Source organism: Salvelinus fontinalis, chromosome 34 (assembly GCF_029448725.1).
Source record: "Salvelinus fontinalis isolate EN_2023a chromosome 34, ASM2944872v1, whole genome shotgun sequence".
Taxonomy (NCBI): Eukaryota; Metazoa; Chordata; class Actinopteri; order Salmoniformes; family Salmonidae; genus Salvelinus; species Salvelinus fontinalis.
The window spans coordinates 12602239-12618491 of NC_074698.1; the positions used below are offsets into that span (position 1 = coordinate 12602239).

Genomic DNA, 16253 nt, shown 5'->3' on the forward strand with positions numbered 1-16253 from the left:
GTTATTCACATATTTAATTACACATCATAACTCACTGTTCAATTTCCATTCTAATTTAAAGGTTCCATAATGACATTGTCATTTCCCCAAACACTTTCACCAAGCTCAAACAACCCAAGCCATCATTAAATGTGTGACCTTTGCCCTCCACAGCTACTCAGGGATAATGATGAGGACAGCAGCCCCGACGAGTGTCGCCGTAGGGATAAACACTGACGACTGGGAAATTCCTCCTCCCACAAGATCAATCCTCCCAATCAGCAGGCATGAACAACACTCACACATTCACTGACACATGTTCACACTCTGTAACAGTCCTGACCTATTTATGTTAGTTTTTATGTGTTTATGGTCAGGGCATGTGTTTTGGGTGGGCAGTCTATGTTATCTGTTTCTATGTTGGTTTCGGTTTGCCTGGTATGGCTCTTGATTAGAGGCAGGTGGTTTGCATTTTCCTCTAATCAAGAGTCATATTTAGGTAGGGCATTCTCACTGTTTGTTTGTGGGTGATTGTCTCCTGTGATGTCTTCGTCGTTGTCGATGTGTTTCACTTACGGGACTGTTTGGCTGTTCGTGTGTTTCGATGTAACGTTCCTGTCCGTGAGTTTACGTTTGTTATGTGAGTTTATGTTCAGGTTCCGTTCTACGTCGTTTTTGTTATTTTGTAAGTTTTGAAAGTGTTTGTTTTCGTGTCATCGGTGTTCGTTATAAAATAAAGATGGCATATTTCCCTGACTCCGCATTTTGGTCCGAAGATCCTTCTCTCCTCACCTCATCTGAGGATGAGGAAAGCGACAGCTATTACAGAATCACCCACCAAAATACAGAGACCAAGCGGTATGGGAATGCTCGACGGAGCAATAAGGATTTCTGGACTTGGGAGGAGATCTTGGACGGTAGAGGACCCTGGGCGCAAACTGGAGGATATCGCTGCTCTCGTGAGAAGAGTGAGGCAGCCACAGCCCAGGAGCGCTGGTATGAGGAGGCAGCTAGGAGACGTGGATGGAAGCCGGAGAATCAAGCTCGTAACCGGAATTATGAGGGGACTCGTCTTGCACGGAAGCCCGAAAAGCCCGTGAGTAACTCCCAAAAATTTCTTGGGGGGGGGCTAAAGGGTAGTGGGCTAAGGGCAGGTAGGAGACCTGCGCCCACTTCCCAGGCTAACCGTGGAGAGCGGGAGTACGGGCAGACACCGTGTTACGCAGTAGAGCGCACGGTGTCTCCTGTACGTGTGCATAGGCCGGTGCGGGTTATTCCACCTCCCCGCACTGGTAGGGCTAGATTGGGCATTGAGCCAGGTGTCATGAGGCCGGCTCAACGCGTCTGGTCTCCAGTGCGTCTCCTCGGGCCGGCATACATGGCACCTGCCTTACGCAGGGTTTCCCCGGTTCGCCTACACAGCCCGGTGCGGGTTATTCCACCTCCCCGTACTGGGCGGGCGACCGGGAGCATTCAACCAGGTAAGGTTGGGCAGGCTCAATGCTCAAGAGAGCCAGTACGCCTGCACGGTCCGGTATTTCCGGCGCCACCTCCCCGCCCCAGCCTAGTACCTACAGTGCCTATATTACGCACTAGGCTACCAGTGCATTTCCAGAGCCCTGTTCCTCCTCCACGCACTCTCCCTATAGTGCGTGTATCCAGTTCAGTGCCTCCAGTTCCGGCCCCACGCACTAAGCCACCTGTGCGTCTCCTAAGTCCTGTACACACTGTCACTTCTCCCCGTACTAGTCCTGAGGTGCGTGCCCTCAGCCAGGTGCCACCAGTGCCGGTACCACGCACCAGGTATAGAGTACGCTTTGAGAGTTCAGTGTGCCCTGTCCCTGCTCCACGCACTAGTAGGAGGGTGCTTATCATTAGCCCGGTGCCTCCAGTTCCGGCACCACGCACCAGGTCTACAGTGCGCCGTATCCGGCCAGAGCCATCCGTCTCCCCAGCGCCATCTGAGCCATCCGTCTCCCCAGCGCCATCTGAGCCATCCGTCTCCCCAGCGCCATCTGAGCCATCCGTCTCCCCAGCGCCATCTGAGCCATCCGTCTGCCAGGAGCCTGCAAAGCCGCCCGTCTGCCATGAGCCTACAGAGCCGTCAGCCAGACAGGAGCCGCTAGAGCCATCAGCCAGACAGGAGCCGCTAGAGCCGTCAGCCAGACAGGATCTGCCAGAGCCGCCAACCAGACAGGATCTGCCAGAGCCGCCAACCAGACAGGATCTGCCAGAGCCGCCAACCAGACAGGATCTGCCAGAGCCGCCAACCAGACAGGATCTGCCAGAGCCGCCAGCGAGCCATGAGCAGCCAGAGCCGCCAGTGAGCCATGAGCAGCCAGAGCCGTCAGAGAGCCATGAGCAGCCAGAGCCGTCAGAGCGCCATGAGCAGCCAGAGCCGTCAGAGCGCCATGAGCGTCGAGAGCCGTCAGAGCGCCATGAGCGTCGTGAGCCGTCAGCCTGCCATGAGCGTCGAGAGCCGTCAGCCTGCCATGAGCGTCGAGAGCCGTCAGCCTGCCATGAGCGTCGAGAGCCGTCAGCCTGCCATGAGCGTCGAGAGCCGTCAGCCAGCCATGAGCATCGAGAGTCGTCAGTCAGCCATGAGCTGCCCTTCAGCCTGAAAAGGCTGGATACCCAGAACTGCCCATCAGTCCAGAGCTGTCTCTCTGTCCGGAGCTGCCTTTCAGTCCGGAGTTGCCCCTCTATCCTAATCTCCCTCTCTATCTTCATCTATCTTTATAGTCTTATCTATCCCTCTATCTTGATTTATCTCTCTGTCCCGGTGTTATCCTTATTAAATATATTATTAAGAGAATTGTGTGGGGGAAAAAAGAGGGTGGACATTCTTTGTGGGAGGAAGTTAGGATGGATTATGGTGGGGTGGGAACCGCGCCCGGAGCCTGAGCCACCACCGTGGTCAACTGCCCACCCGGACCCTCCCCTGGACTTTGTGCTGGTGCGCCCGGCGTTCGCACCTTGGGGGGGGGGTACTGTAACAGTCCTGACCTATTTATGTTAGTTTTTATGTGTTTATGGTCAGGGCATGTGTTTTGGGTGGGCAGTCTATGTTATCTGTTTCTATGTTGGTTTCGGTTTGCCTGGTATGGCTCTTGATTAGAGGCAGGTGGTTTGCATTTTCCTCTAATCAAGAGTCATATTTAGGTAGGGCATTCTCACTGTTTGTTTGTGGGTGATTGTCTCCTGTGATGTCTTCGTCGTTGTCGATGTGTTTCACTTACGGGACTGTTTGGCTGTTCGTGTGTTTCGATGTAACGTTCCTGTCCGTGAGTTTACGTTTGTTATGTGAGTTTATGTTCAGGTTCCGTTCTACGTCGTTTTTGTTATTTTGTAAGTTTTGAAAGTGTTTGTTTTCGTGTCATCGGTGTTCGTTATAAAATAAAGATGGCATATTTCCCTGACTCCGCATTTTGGTCCGAAGATCCTTCTCTCCTCACCTCATCTGAGGATGAGGAAAGCGACAGCTATTACACACTCACACACACTCTGAAACGTCAGAATATAGAGCTGTCTGTTCAAATGTCAACACCTCTAACACCACACACTCTCCAAAAGATCCAAACTCACTCATACAAATACAAATGTTGAGTTTCATTTCCATGGAATTTGATCACAGTAGAAAAGATGTGGCCAGATCAGAGCATGTCTGAACAGTACCCCCCCCCCCCCCCCCCACTCCCTTCCGCAAACAACCTAGTCCTCCCCTACCTGCTGCTCCAGCAACTTACAGCTTACAGCAACAATACATACTGCTCCAGCCTGCATGTTAAAAACTGAACACAATTAGTGGAGTATGTGATGGAATGTGCCATCTCTTTCATTTGTATGGGCCGGGACAGAAATGAGGTTATGAGAAGAGAAAGTCATCCGAGTTAAAACAAGGTTAGTGGGATCGGGATCCCCTGCGGGTTCATGTCAGAATATTCAGCTAATATATGACGCGAGTGAATATCTCCACTGGCCTAACAGGAATATTTGATGAATTAAGCTCACATGGAAATAATGGTTATTTTAATCTTGTCCGTTGTGGCTTTAGAGGATCTCATTCACGCCTCAATAAAATAATTTCTTCAGGGCTACAAGTAGAATTTATAGTAGGTATATTGTATTAGGGTTCAAGTCAGAGTGCTAACCTCCTCGCGGTATTGTCTAGGCAACGGCTCATATACGCTGAGTGTATAAAACATAAGGAACACCATCCTAATATTGAGTTGCACCTCCTTTTGCCCTCAGAACAGCCTCCATTCGTCGGGCCATGGACTCTACAAAGTGTCGAAAGCGTTCCACAGGGATGCTGGCCCATGTTGACAACAATGTTTCCCACAGTTGTGTCAAGTTGGCTGGATGTCCATTGGATGATAGACCATTCTTGATACACACAGGAAACTGTTGCGAGTGAAAAACCCAGCAGCATTGCAGTTCTTGACACACTGACACCGGTGCGCCTGGCACCTACTACCACATCCGAGTTCGAAAGCGTGCTTAAATATGTTGTCTTGCCTATTCCCCCTCTGAATGGCACACATACACATAACCTGTCTCCTCCCCTTCATCTACACTGATTGAAGTGAATTTAACAAGTGACATCAATAAGGGATCATAGCTTTCACCTGGATTCCCCTGGTCAGTCTATGTCATGGAAAGAGCATGTGTTCGTAATGTTTTGTACACTCAGTGTAGATGATCCCAGTATTTGATACCACATCCAGACAAGCTACCGGAGAGCTACTGCCGCGAAACCTCAACAAAAATGATATTCTACTCGGAAGGACCAGGATGACTAGACCCTGGACCGTCTTGACCTACGCGATAAGAATAAGGGACAAACAAAAGTGGTATGACACCATTGCTGATGAAGCCAAGGCTGCCTCTAAGGTAGGCAACCTCTAAGGTGGACTATCACTGGGGAAGACTACACCCCCCCCCCACGGCGTGAGGACCCTCACCCTGGACCTCACACGTCATGGACCCTCACCCTGGACCTCACACGTCATGGACCCTCACCCTGGACCTCACACGTCATGGACCCTCACCCTGGACCTCACACGTCATGGACCCTCACCCTGGACCTCACACGTCATGGACCCTCACCCTGGACCTCACAGGTCATGGACCCTCACCCTGAACCTCACACGTCATGGACCCTCACCCTGGACCTCATACATCATGGACTCTCACCCTGGACCTCATACATCATGGACTCTCACCCTGGACCTCATACATCATGGACTCTCACCCTGGACCTCACACATCATGGACCCTCACCCTGGACCTCACACGTCATGGACCCTCACCCTGGACCTCACACGTCGCCTGTACGCCTTTGACTCTGAGTGCCTCTGCCGCATACTGGGCATCACATGGCGCAACTTCTTCCGTGGCCTCCAACTGCTCTTAAATGCTAGTAAAACTAAATGCATGCTCTTTAACCGATCGCTGCCCGCCCCCGCCGTCCCGACTAGCATCACTACTCTGGACGGTTCTGACTTAGAATATGTGGTCAACTACAAATACCTAGGTGTCTGGTTAGACTGTAAACTCTTCTTCCAGACTCACATTAAAAAAAGGAGAAATACATGTTTTTTTTAAGTAAAACAACCAGAAGTCCACAATATGTCAAAAGATGGACCAACCCCGTCTCCTCCCTGGTCAGAGCCTCCTGACTCCGACTGTTCGGTCACCTGGTCAGATCAATCCCACCTCTGGAGCCTGCCCTTATGCTGAAGGAATCATCACTCAACAGGCCAGGCCCAAGAGGAAGACCGAGAACCAGGTCATCCAACCAGTTGGACAACGACATACACAACCTGGGACTCACCACCACATCAGCCTGGGACCTGGCCTAAAATAAGACGGCATGGAGATCCATTTGTCGAGGCACTATGCTCCGAGGAGTGAGCAAAGATGAGTGAGTGAATATTACATTATGCCAAGAATCCAGTTAAAACAAGTTCCAACAAATAATATTGATGTTCCTCAGATCCAATACCAGAATGAACCAGTTTGTGTTCTGCTACTGATGAGACTACAGTACATACATACCAAATCCTACATACAGTCCATGACACTACTTCATTCACACCCAACCCTGACTCCCTCGCCCTGGTGTCCTACCTCAAACACCTCCTCGTCCAGTAGTCGTGTTCCAAACACGGTCACCCCCTCCATGCTGACCAGGGGATTGTCCCCTCTCAGTAACTCCAGAGTCTGCACCTTCTCACAGTCAAGGTACAGGGTGACTGACTTGCCCTCCACACTGTAGGCTATTCTGTGCCACCTGGACAGACAGAGAGGTAACGATGGATTAGTATAGTGTAGTGATATCTTTATTCTGCAGATGTAGCAATATGAAGTGTCAGGTTGAATGTAGGTAACTTTGGTTCAGTTAGAAGGAGGCAGCACCTGTATGCAGTATTCTGAGGAAGGGTTTTCTGAGGTCAAATGCATTGAATCACATTGTAGTATTTTACAGGGTCAAGTCAAGCCATTGACCTTGTATTGTGAGCCAAGAACTCTATGGTACTAACGTGATCTATGTGTGTCCTCTATTGTTCCAGGTCACTTAGCACATTGTGTGAGTTGTGTGCGCCACGTTCAAGTGAGATCACATACTGAGGAAACTGAATATTTTGGGTCAGGTAACGGTGATACCCATTGGCCAACCAAACGACACGATGCGGGTGAATCTCACCCTATCATGTCAATATGTGTCAATCATAAATCAGGGGCTATAGAGTTCGGGTTTTGAGAAGAAGTCCCAGTCAAGAGCCAAGGACATCAGGCCAGGGGTAGTACCCACTTTCCATCAGCCAAGTTGAGCTTCTTGAAGATGGGGTAGAGCTCCGGGGAGGGCTGTCCCTGGTGGTCTTCGTACAGGAAGACAGGCGAGCGGCCCACCTCCAGCCCCAGCTGCTGTACACCCTGCTCATCATACACAGACAGCAGGAAGAACTGGGTGTCCTTCTTTGCCCTCACTGTTGTCATCAGGGAGAAGTCCACAGGGAACAACGAGTCTGGGGGGGAAGGAGGAACAATTGCTGTGGATGATGTGGTTGACCTGTTCTCCTCTGTTGTTCTCTGATATGTTAAAATAATGTTGCTCCCGACACTGTTTTTTATGTAAAAATACATAATGCAATTTCTGTATCCAATGAAATAATATTCAAGTCAGTCATACAGTCAGTCATACAGTCAGTCATACAGTTAGTCATACAGTCAGTCATACAGTCAATCATACAGTCACACAGTCAGTCATACAGTTAGTCAGTCAGTCATACAGTCGGTCACACAGTCAGTCATACAGTAATACAGTCAGTCATACAACCATACAGTCAGTCATACAGTCAGTCATACAGTTAGTCATACAGTCAGTCATACAGCCATACAGTCAGTCATACAGCCATACAATCAGTCATACAGCCATACAGTCAGTCATACAGTTAGTCATACAGTCAATCATACAGTCAGTCATACAGTCAGTCATACAGTTAGTCATACAGTCAGTCATACAGTCAGTCATACAGCCATACAGTCAGTCATACAGTCAGTCATACAGTCAGTCATACAGTCAGTCATACAACCATACAGTCAGTCATACAGTCAGTCATACAGTCAGTCATACAACCATGCAGTCAGTCATACAGTTAGTCATACAGTCAGTCATACAGTCAGTCATACAGTCAGTCATACAGTTAGTCATACAGTCAGTCATACAGTCAGTCATACAGCCATACAGTCAGTCATACAGTCAGTCATACAGTCAGTCATACAGTCAGTCATACAACCATACAGTCAGTCATACAGTCAGTCATACAGTCAGTCATACAGCCATACAGTCAGTCATACAGTCAGTCATACAGTCAGTCATACAGTCAGTCATACAACCATACAGTCAGTCATACAGTCAGTCATACAGTCAGTCATACAGTCAGTCATACAGTCAGTCATACAGTCAGTCATACAACCATGCAGTCAGCCATACAGACAGTCATACAGTCAGTCGTACAACCATATAGTCAGCCATACAGTCAGTCATACAATCAGCCATACAGTCAGCCATACAGCCAGTCATACAGTCAGTCATACAGTCAGTCATACAGTCATACAGTCAGTCATACAGTCAGTCATACAGTCAGTCATACAGCCATACAGTCAGTCATACAGTCAGTCATACAGTCATACAGTCAGTCATACAGTCAGTCATACAGTCAGTTATACAGTCAATCATACAGTCAGTCATACAGTCAGCCATACAGCCATACAGTCAGTCATACAGCCATACAATCAGTCATACAGCCATACAGTCAGTCATACAGTTAGTCATACAGTCAATCATACAGTCAGTCATACAGTCAGTCATACAGTTAGTCATACAGTCAGTCATACAGTCAGTCATACAGCCATACAGTCAGTCATACAGTCAGTCATACAGTCAGTCATACAGTCAGTCATACAACCATACAGTCAGTCATACAGTCAGTCATACAGTCAGTCATACAACCATGCAGTCAGTCATACAGTTAGTCATACAGTCAGTCATACAGTCAGTCATACAGTCAGTCATACAGTCAGTCATACAGTCAGTCATACAGTCAGTCATACAGCCATACAGTCAGTCATACAGTCAGTCATACAGTCAGTCATACAGTCAGTCATACAACCATACAGTCAGTCATACAGTCAGTCATACAGTCAGTCATACAGCCATACAGTCAGTCATACAGTCAGTCATACAGTCAGTCATACAGTCAGTCATACAACCATACAGTCAGTCATACAGTCAGTCATACAGTCAGTCATACAGTCAGTCATACAGTCAGTCATACAGTCAGTCATACAACCATGCAGTCAGCCATACAGACAGTCATACAGTCAGTCGTACAACCATATAGTCAGCCATACAGTCAGTCATACAATCAGCCATACAGTCAGCCATACAGCCAGTCATACAGTCAGTCATACAGTCAGTCATACAGTCATACAGTCAGTCATACAGTCAGTCATACAGTCAGTCATACAGCCATACAGTCAGTCATACAGTCAGTCATACAGTCATACAGTCAGTCATACAGTCAGTCATACAGTCAGTTATACAGTCAATCATACAGTCAGTCATACAGTCAGCCATACAGCCATACAGTCAGTCATACAGTCAGTCATGCAGTCAGTCATACAGTCAGTCATACAGTTAGTCATACAGTCAGTCATACAGTCAGTCATACAGTCAGTAATTTAGTCCGTCATACAGTCAGTCACACAGCCAAACAATCAGTCATACAATCAGTCATACAGTCAGTCATACAGTCAGTCATACGGCCATACAGTCAGTCATACAGTCAGTCACACAGCCAAACAATCAGTCATACAATCAGTCATACAGTCAGTCACACAGTCAGTCATACAGTCAGTCATACAGTGGAGAACACAGTAGGTAGCAACACACCACCTTGGGGACTCCCACCCTGGCAAGACCCACTGCCCCTCCCAAAATAATAATATCACACATCTGAACTTCAATGAATAATAATAATGGCCTGTGCTACTAAGCCCATGGAGAAGAGGGAGAACAAAGTCAGGTCCGTTGTGTTACAGTGAAGCTTAGGATTCACTGCAATTACCACACATACACCATGACTCAGACTCATTGGATGTGAACTACGTCTCTACAGATTGTTGTTACCTGGGAAGAGCTGTTTGGTGGGTGCACTGAGCTGGATCTTCTTGTCTATCCTATAGGCCATGTCTGTCTCCTCCATGTCCTTCCTGCTGGTGCAGAGGCCAGCCTCCATGGACACCCCCTCCATGTGGTCCGACAGCTCCAGCACCCGCAGCACATCGATGAGATCAGCTGCACACCAGAGAGAAGGAGACGCGTCAGCACACAGTGATACAATAACACATACTTCATATGAGAAATATGATGTCTTCACACCTTGTACTGAAACTATAGCCAAGCGAACAGATTTTTATAAGCTATGTGTCCACATTTCTGTTCAGTTCCGCTAATGATATTCAGACATTTGAGGGAAAAACTAAATCATCCTCATTTTGGACCTTAGGACTCTCACAGCAGCTGTAAGCATATTGTTTTCAACCAGTACAGTCACCAATATAATATTTGGCTGTCTGGCTACACTTAGTAGTGGTAGGCTGTGTTCTTTACAGCAGAGAGAACTGCCAGTTCGGAGGAGCTGGTGGGAACCTGTGTGTGTGTGTGTGTGTGTGTGTGTGTGTGTGTGTGTGTGTGTGTGTGTGTGTGTGTGTGTGTGTGTGTGTGTGTGTGTGTGTGTGTGTGTGTGTGTGTGTGTGTGTGCGTGTGCGTGTGCGTGCGTGTGCGTGCTGCAGGTGGCCTTCTGTTCCAGGGCTATTATTATGGGATCCAGCCATGACTCCGCCTACTGTATAATCCTGCTGTACACTACACACTGGAACACACCTGACAGCTGACACCTGCCTAGAGCCAGCATCCCACAGCAAGACACCTCTCTCACCATCTCTCCCATTCACAACGTTTCACTGGCATGTGCAATACACATTTCTCCAGTTACAATGTGTTTATCTTGAATGTACACAAATAGAACTCCTTCAGAAGTAACATGGGAATAAAAGATGTAGGAGTATGGACTAGTTCACACTGCTGTGTGTTCACCCCTTCCATGATAATTAAAACATGCCTGTAGCTGATTTACAGTTGGCTGGTTAGTTATGATATTTTCTGTGTATAATGTGTTGTCACGAGGATGAGTCTGATCTGAGCTGTGTGAAATAATGCTCCCACCAGCTGCTTTATGGGAGACTGTTTAAGGGGATTGGATAGCAGGGATTGAACCAAAATGCAGCGGATTGTGAAGACATAATATTTATTAAACACGACGAAACAATGACACGAACTATACTTGAAATAAACTACAAAATAACAAAAACGAATGTGTAGACAGACCTGAACAATACGAACTTACAAATAACACGAAGAACGCATGAACAGGGAAAATAGACTACACATAAATGACGATGAACAAACAAACCGAACAGTCCCGTATGGTGCGACAAACACTGACACAGGAGACAACCACCCACAACGAACACTGTGAAACAACCTACCTAAATATGACTCTTAATTAGAGGAACGCCAAACACCTGCCTCTAATTAAGAGCCATACCAGGCAACCCATAAACCAACATAGAAACAGAAAACATAGAATGCCCACCCAAACTCACGTCCTGACCAACTAACACATACAACAAACTAACAGAAATAGGTCAGGAACGTGACATAACCCCCCCCATAAGGTGCGAACTCCGGGCGCACCAGCACGAAGTCTAGGGGAGGGTCTGGGTGGGCATCTGACCACGGTGGTGGCTCAGGCTCAGGGCGAGGTCCCCACCCCACCATAGTCAATCCCAGCTTACATTTCCCCCTATGAATGACCACCCTCATCTTACATCCACTAAATCCTTTTGGTAACATCGACACCAGGGGCAGCACCGGGACAGAGGGATAGCTCAGGACAGAGGGATAGCTCAGGACAGAGGGATAGATCAGGATAGCGAGGTAACTCAGGATAGAGAGGTAGCTCAGGATAGAGGGGCAACTCCGGACTGAAAGGCAGCTCCGGACAGAGAGACAGCTCTGGACTGAGGGGCAGTTCTGAATAAATAGCCGCTCTGGGCTGAGGGACAGCTCATGACTGACTGACGGCTCTGGACGCTCATGGCTGGCTGACGGCTCTGGACGCTCATGGCTGGCTGACGGCTCTGGACGCTCGTGGCTGGCTGACGGCTCTGGACGCTCGTGGCTGGCTGACGGCTCTGGACGCTCGTGGCTGGCTGACGGCTCTGGACGCTCATGGCTGGCTGACGGCTCTGGACGCTCATGGCTCACTGACGGCTCTGGCAGATCCTGTCTGGTTGGCGGCTCTGGCAGATCCTGTCTGGTTGGCGGCTCTGGCAGATCCTGTCTGGTTGGCGGCTCTGGCAGATCCTGTCTGGTTGGCGGCTCTGGCAGATCCTGACTGACGACTGGCTCTAGCGGCTCCTGACTGACTAACGGCTCTGACGGCTCGGGACAGACGGGCGGCTCTAATGGCTCGGGACAGACGGATGGCTCAGACGGCGCTGGGGAGACGGATGGCTCAGACGGCGCTGGGGAGACGGATGGCTCAGATGGCGCTGCGGAGACGGATGGCTCAGACTGCTCCTGTCTGGCGGAAGGCTTTGGCTGCTCCTGTCTGGCGGAAGGCTCTGTAGGCTCATGGCAGACGGGCGGCTTTGCAGGCTCATGGCAGACGGGCAGTTCATGCGCCGTTGGGCAGACGGCAGACTCTGGCCGGCTGAGACGCACTGTAGGCCTGGTGCGTGGTGCCGGAACTGGAGGCACCAGACTAGATACACGCACTTCAAGCCTAGTGCGGGGAGCAGGGACAGGGCACACTGGACTCTCAAAACGTACTATTTGTCTGGTGCGTGGTACCGGCGCTGGTGGCACCGGGCTGAGTGCGCGCACATCAGGACGAGTACGGGGAGAAGGAACAGTGTGTACAGGGCTCTGGAGACGCACAGGTAGCTCAGTGCGTGGTGCCGGAACTGGAGGCACTGGACTGGAGACACGCACCATAGAGAGAGTGCGTGGAGGAGGAACAGGGCTCTGGAAACGCACTGGAAGCCTGGTGCGTGGTGTAGGCACTGGTGGTACTGGGCTGGGGCGGGGAGGTAGTGCCGGAAATACCGGACCGTGCAGGCGTACTGGCTCCCTTGAGCACCGAGCCTGCCCAACCTTACCTGGTTGAATGCTCCCAGTCACCCGACCAGCGCGGGGAGGTGGAATAACCCGCACCGGGCTATGTAGGCGAACCGGGGACACCATGCGTAAGGCTGGTGCCATGTAAGCCGGCCCGAGGAGACGCACTGGAGACCAGACACGTTGAGCCGGCCTCATGACACCTGGCTCAATGCCCAATCTAGCCCTACCAGTGCGGGTAGGTGGAATAACCCGCACCGGGCTATGTAGGCGAACCGGGGACACCATGCGTAAGGCTGGTGCCATGTAAGCCGGCCGAGGAGACGCACTGGAGACCAGATGCGTTGAGCCGGCCTCATGACACCTTGCTCAATGCCCAATCTAGCCCTACCAGTGCGGGTAGGTGGAATAACCCGCACCGGGCTATGCATACGTACAGGAGACATCATGTGCTCTACTGCGTAACACGATGTCTGCCCGTACTCCCGCTCTCCACTGACACAAACTATACTTGAAATAAACTACAAAATAACAAAAACGAATGTGTAGACAGACCTGAACAATACGAACTTACAAATAACACGAAGAACGCACGAACATGGAAAATAGACTACACATAAATGACGATGAACAAACAAACCGAACAGTCCAAACCGAACAGTCCCGTATGGTGCGACAAACACTGACACAGGAGACAACCACCCACAACGAACACTGTGAAACAACCTACCTAAATATGACTCTTAATTAGAGGAACGCCAAACACCTGCCTCTAATTAAGAGCCATACCAGGCAACCCATAAACCAACATAGAAACAGAAAACATAGAATGCCCATCCAAACTCACGTCCTGACCAACTAACACATACAACAAACTAACAGAAATAGGTCAGGAACGTGACAAACGCAGAATTGAGCATTCCAGCCATTTAAAATGAGAATCCTAAATTGAAGTTGCCCCCCGCAGCGCTCTCTCTCTTCATGCTACACTTTTTACTTTTCTTCTCTCTGTTAATTCAACATGTGGGGAGAGTTTAACCAGTGCCCACTCGCTGCTTGCAGAAAAAACATTCTATGGGTGCTCTGTTAGCTTTTATGGCATTATTTATTTGCATAGCAGAGACCTTTTATTCACAGCAGCTCAGATCTCACCCACAGAGCACCCATAGAATGGTAACAGGCTGCACTGTAAATAGGTTAAGCTAGGAATTAAATCCAAACTGAGTCTGAAACACAATGGAAAACATCAGGTACTGATTTAAAGGTACGTAAAACAGAGCAGCTTAAATTCTACTTTGATACGGGAGTCATAAACAATCCCTATAAATGATTTAATTACAGGAGTTGCTGCTTGCTCCTAACAAACACAACTGTCTGAGCTTACGCACACAGTGACAGCCTTACAGCCTTACTCATGCTGATGCTCATTCCCACAGTCCTCGCCTGCCCTCGCCCACACACAGACATTTATGATGTCTTTTCAAATCCAGCTTAATTGCCCTGCCGTGAACCAAGAAGTAAATGTCAGTGAATCATTTATCAGGTCAAGCTGGTCACACACATACGGCGCGCACACATGGCGTGCACACACACACAAACACGCACACACACACAGGTCATAAGGCAATGATGTTTGGAACAGCCAGAACAGGATTTTAATCTGCAGCAGCATGGGTCTAATTACGACAGGCCTTTGGAGTGCTGTGTTATAGACAGACTCAAAACACCTGACAACTGGACTCAAAACAACAATAACGCAATCACTCAGTCTTGTCCAAACTATCCAATCCCAAAGGCTCTTTAGTCCAAATTCTTCAATCCCATGGGCTCTCTTGTCCAAACTATCCAATCCTCAAGGCTCTCTTGTCCAAACTGAGCATTTCCATGTAAAAGGACCCATGAGCACCAACATGAAGTTCATAGGAGCAGATCAAATTGGGTGTCAAATGAAAGCTAAGAGTCTATATTTTGGAGAAATGAAGGCATAGATACATTTTTATATCATTTTCATCCTAAAAATGAGGCATAAGTAAAGACTTCTTGTCAAACAGATGGAAAAGATGTCTTCAGAAACATCTAGAAGAAAAGTCTTAAAATGTATTAGAAACACATGAAAATGCATTAATGTTGACCTAAAGACCACTGCCAACTAATATCAATATTTCGTTTTGGAGAAATTGTTTTTAATTCTCTAAATTTAAGAAATATTGCCTTTGTCTTGTAATTCCATTACCAAAACCGCACATATCTTTAAGATAGCACTGTACAGTACATTATAGTACAGTACAGTACAGTGAGTAGAGCACAGTAGAGTACAGTACAATACAATACAGTAAAGAAAAGTAGAATATAGTACAGTAGAGTACAGTATATTGTACGCTACTGTACTGAACTATACTCTACTGTACTCTACTCTACTGCACTGTACTGAACTCTACTCTACTGTGATCTGTTGAGCTGTGCTGTGATTTCCAGGAGAATGTAAGGAGAAGGACATTCATATTCATAATTCTGCATTTCGGTGTAGTATAGATCAGAGACCCATGATGTAATTTTGTTACCGTAATTCCGTTACCGGATGTGAATCCACTTCACTTACTGTAGTTCAATAACCAAAATAGATGTTTTCAAACTCAAGGTGCCATGTCATAGTTGACATCCCATTCTTTCTGCAGACATCTTTGAATCTTCATTTGGAGCAGATCTTTTTGGAAAACGTGGTTGTATTAAAATAGATCTGTACAGTTCTTCCACTAAATGAGTCTTTTTCACTGGAAATTGTTAAATGCAGTCCTTGTGCATAGAGTTGATTGACATAAAAATATTATGTAAAGTATAACTAATATATAACATAACACAGCATACATAACCAGACTTAACATCCACATGACTAATGTACAGAGAGCCTTCTATCTGACCTTTGACCTCAGACAGTAGTCCAAATGTGCAACGCCATTTGGGAAAACAATGAGAAAAGCAGGAGAAATTCCTCTTCTGAAAGACACAATCTTCACAATGACATGCCAGACACACACACACACACACACACACACACACACACACACACACACACACACACACACACACACACACACACACACACACACAAATACTCCACAGAACTTTGTTTCACAAAGAACAATACTATATTTCATGTATTTTTATTTAACCTTTATTTAACTAGGCAAGTCAGTTAAGAACAAATTCTTATTTACAATGACGGCCTACACCGGCCAAACTATAGCCAAAGAAGACTCAAATGAATATAATGAAATATTCAAATGAATATAAAACATCCAACTATTTTGGACGGCAATCAATACAAATACAAGAGATGGAATTCGATATCTGACAGAGACCAGATTATCTCTGGCATTCTGGGAACAAGAAGGAAAGAATTCATCAGTGAGGGGATAAAAGGGCTAAAACATCCCAACGACCACAAACAGACAGACGCTAATCAAACACAGCAGTGACACAGATGGACGGCTGAGTGCTAACCTCTCACCCCCACCGCCCT

The 16253-nt window shown here is 47.8% G+C and overlaps 1 protein-coding gene across 2 annotated transcripts in view; it reads right to left on the bottom strand.

The window, feature by feature from the left end:
• The window catches only part of LOC129833142 (collagen alpha-1(XI) chain-like), a 90233-nt gene that overhangs the window by 62290 nt on the left and 11690 nt on the right, over window positions 1–16253 (bottom strand). For both annotated transcript variants that reach the window (XM_055897470.1, XM_055897469.1), the window contains exons 2-4: window positions 9677–9844; window positions 6797–7010; window positions 6112–6274 (exon numbers count right to left, since the gene is read on the bottom strand). In XM_055897470.1, the coding sequence (XP_055753445.1) occupies window positions 6112–6274; window positions 6797–7010; window positions 9677–9844 (545 nt within the window). The remainder of the gene's footprint in view (window positions 1–6111; window positions 6275–6796; window positions 7011–9676; window positions 9845–16253) is intronic.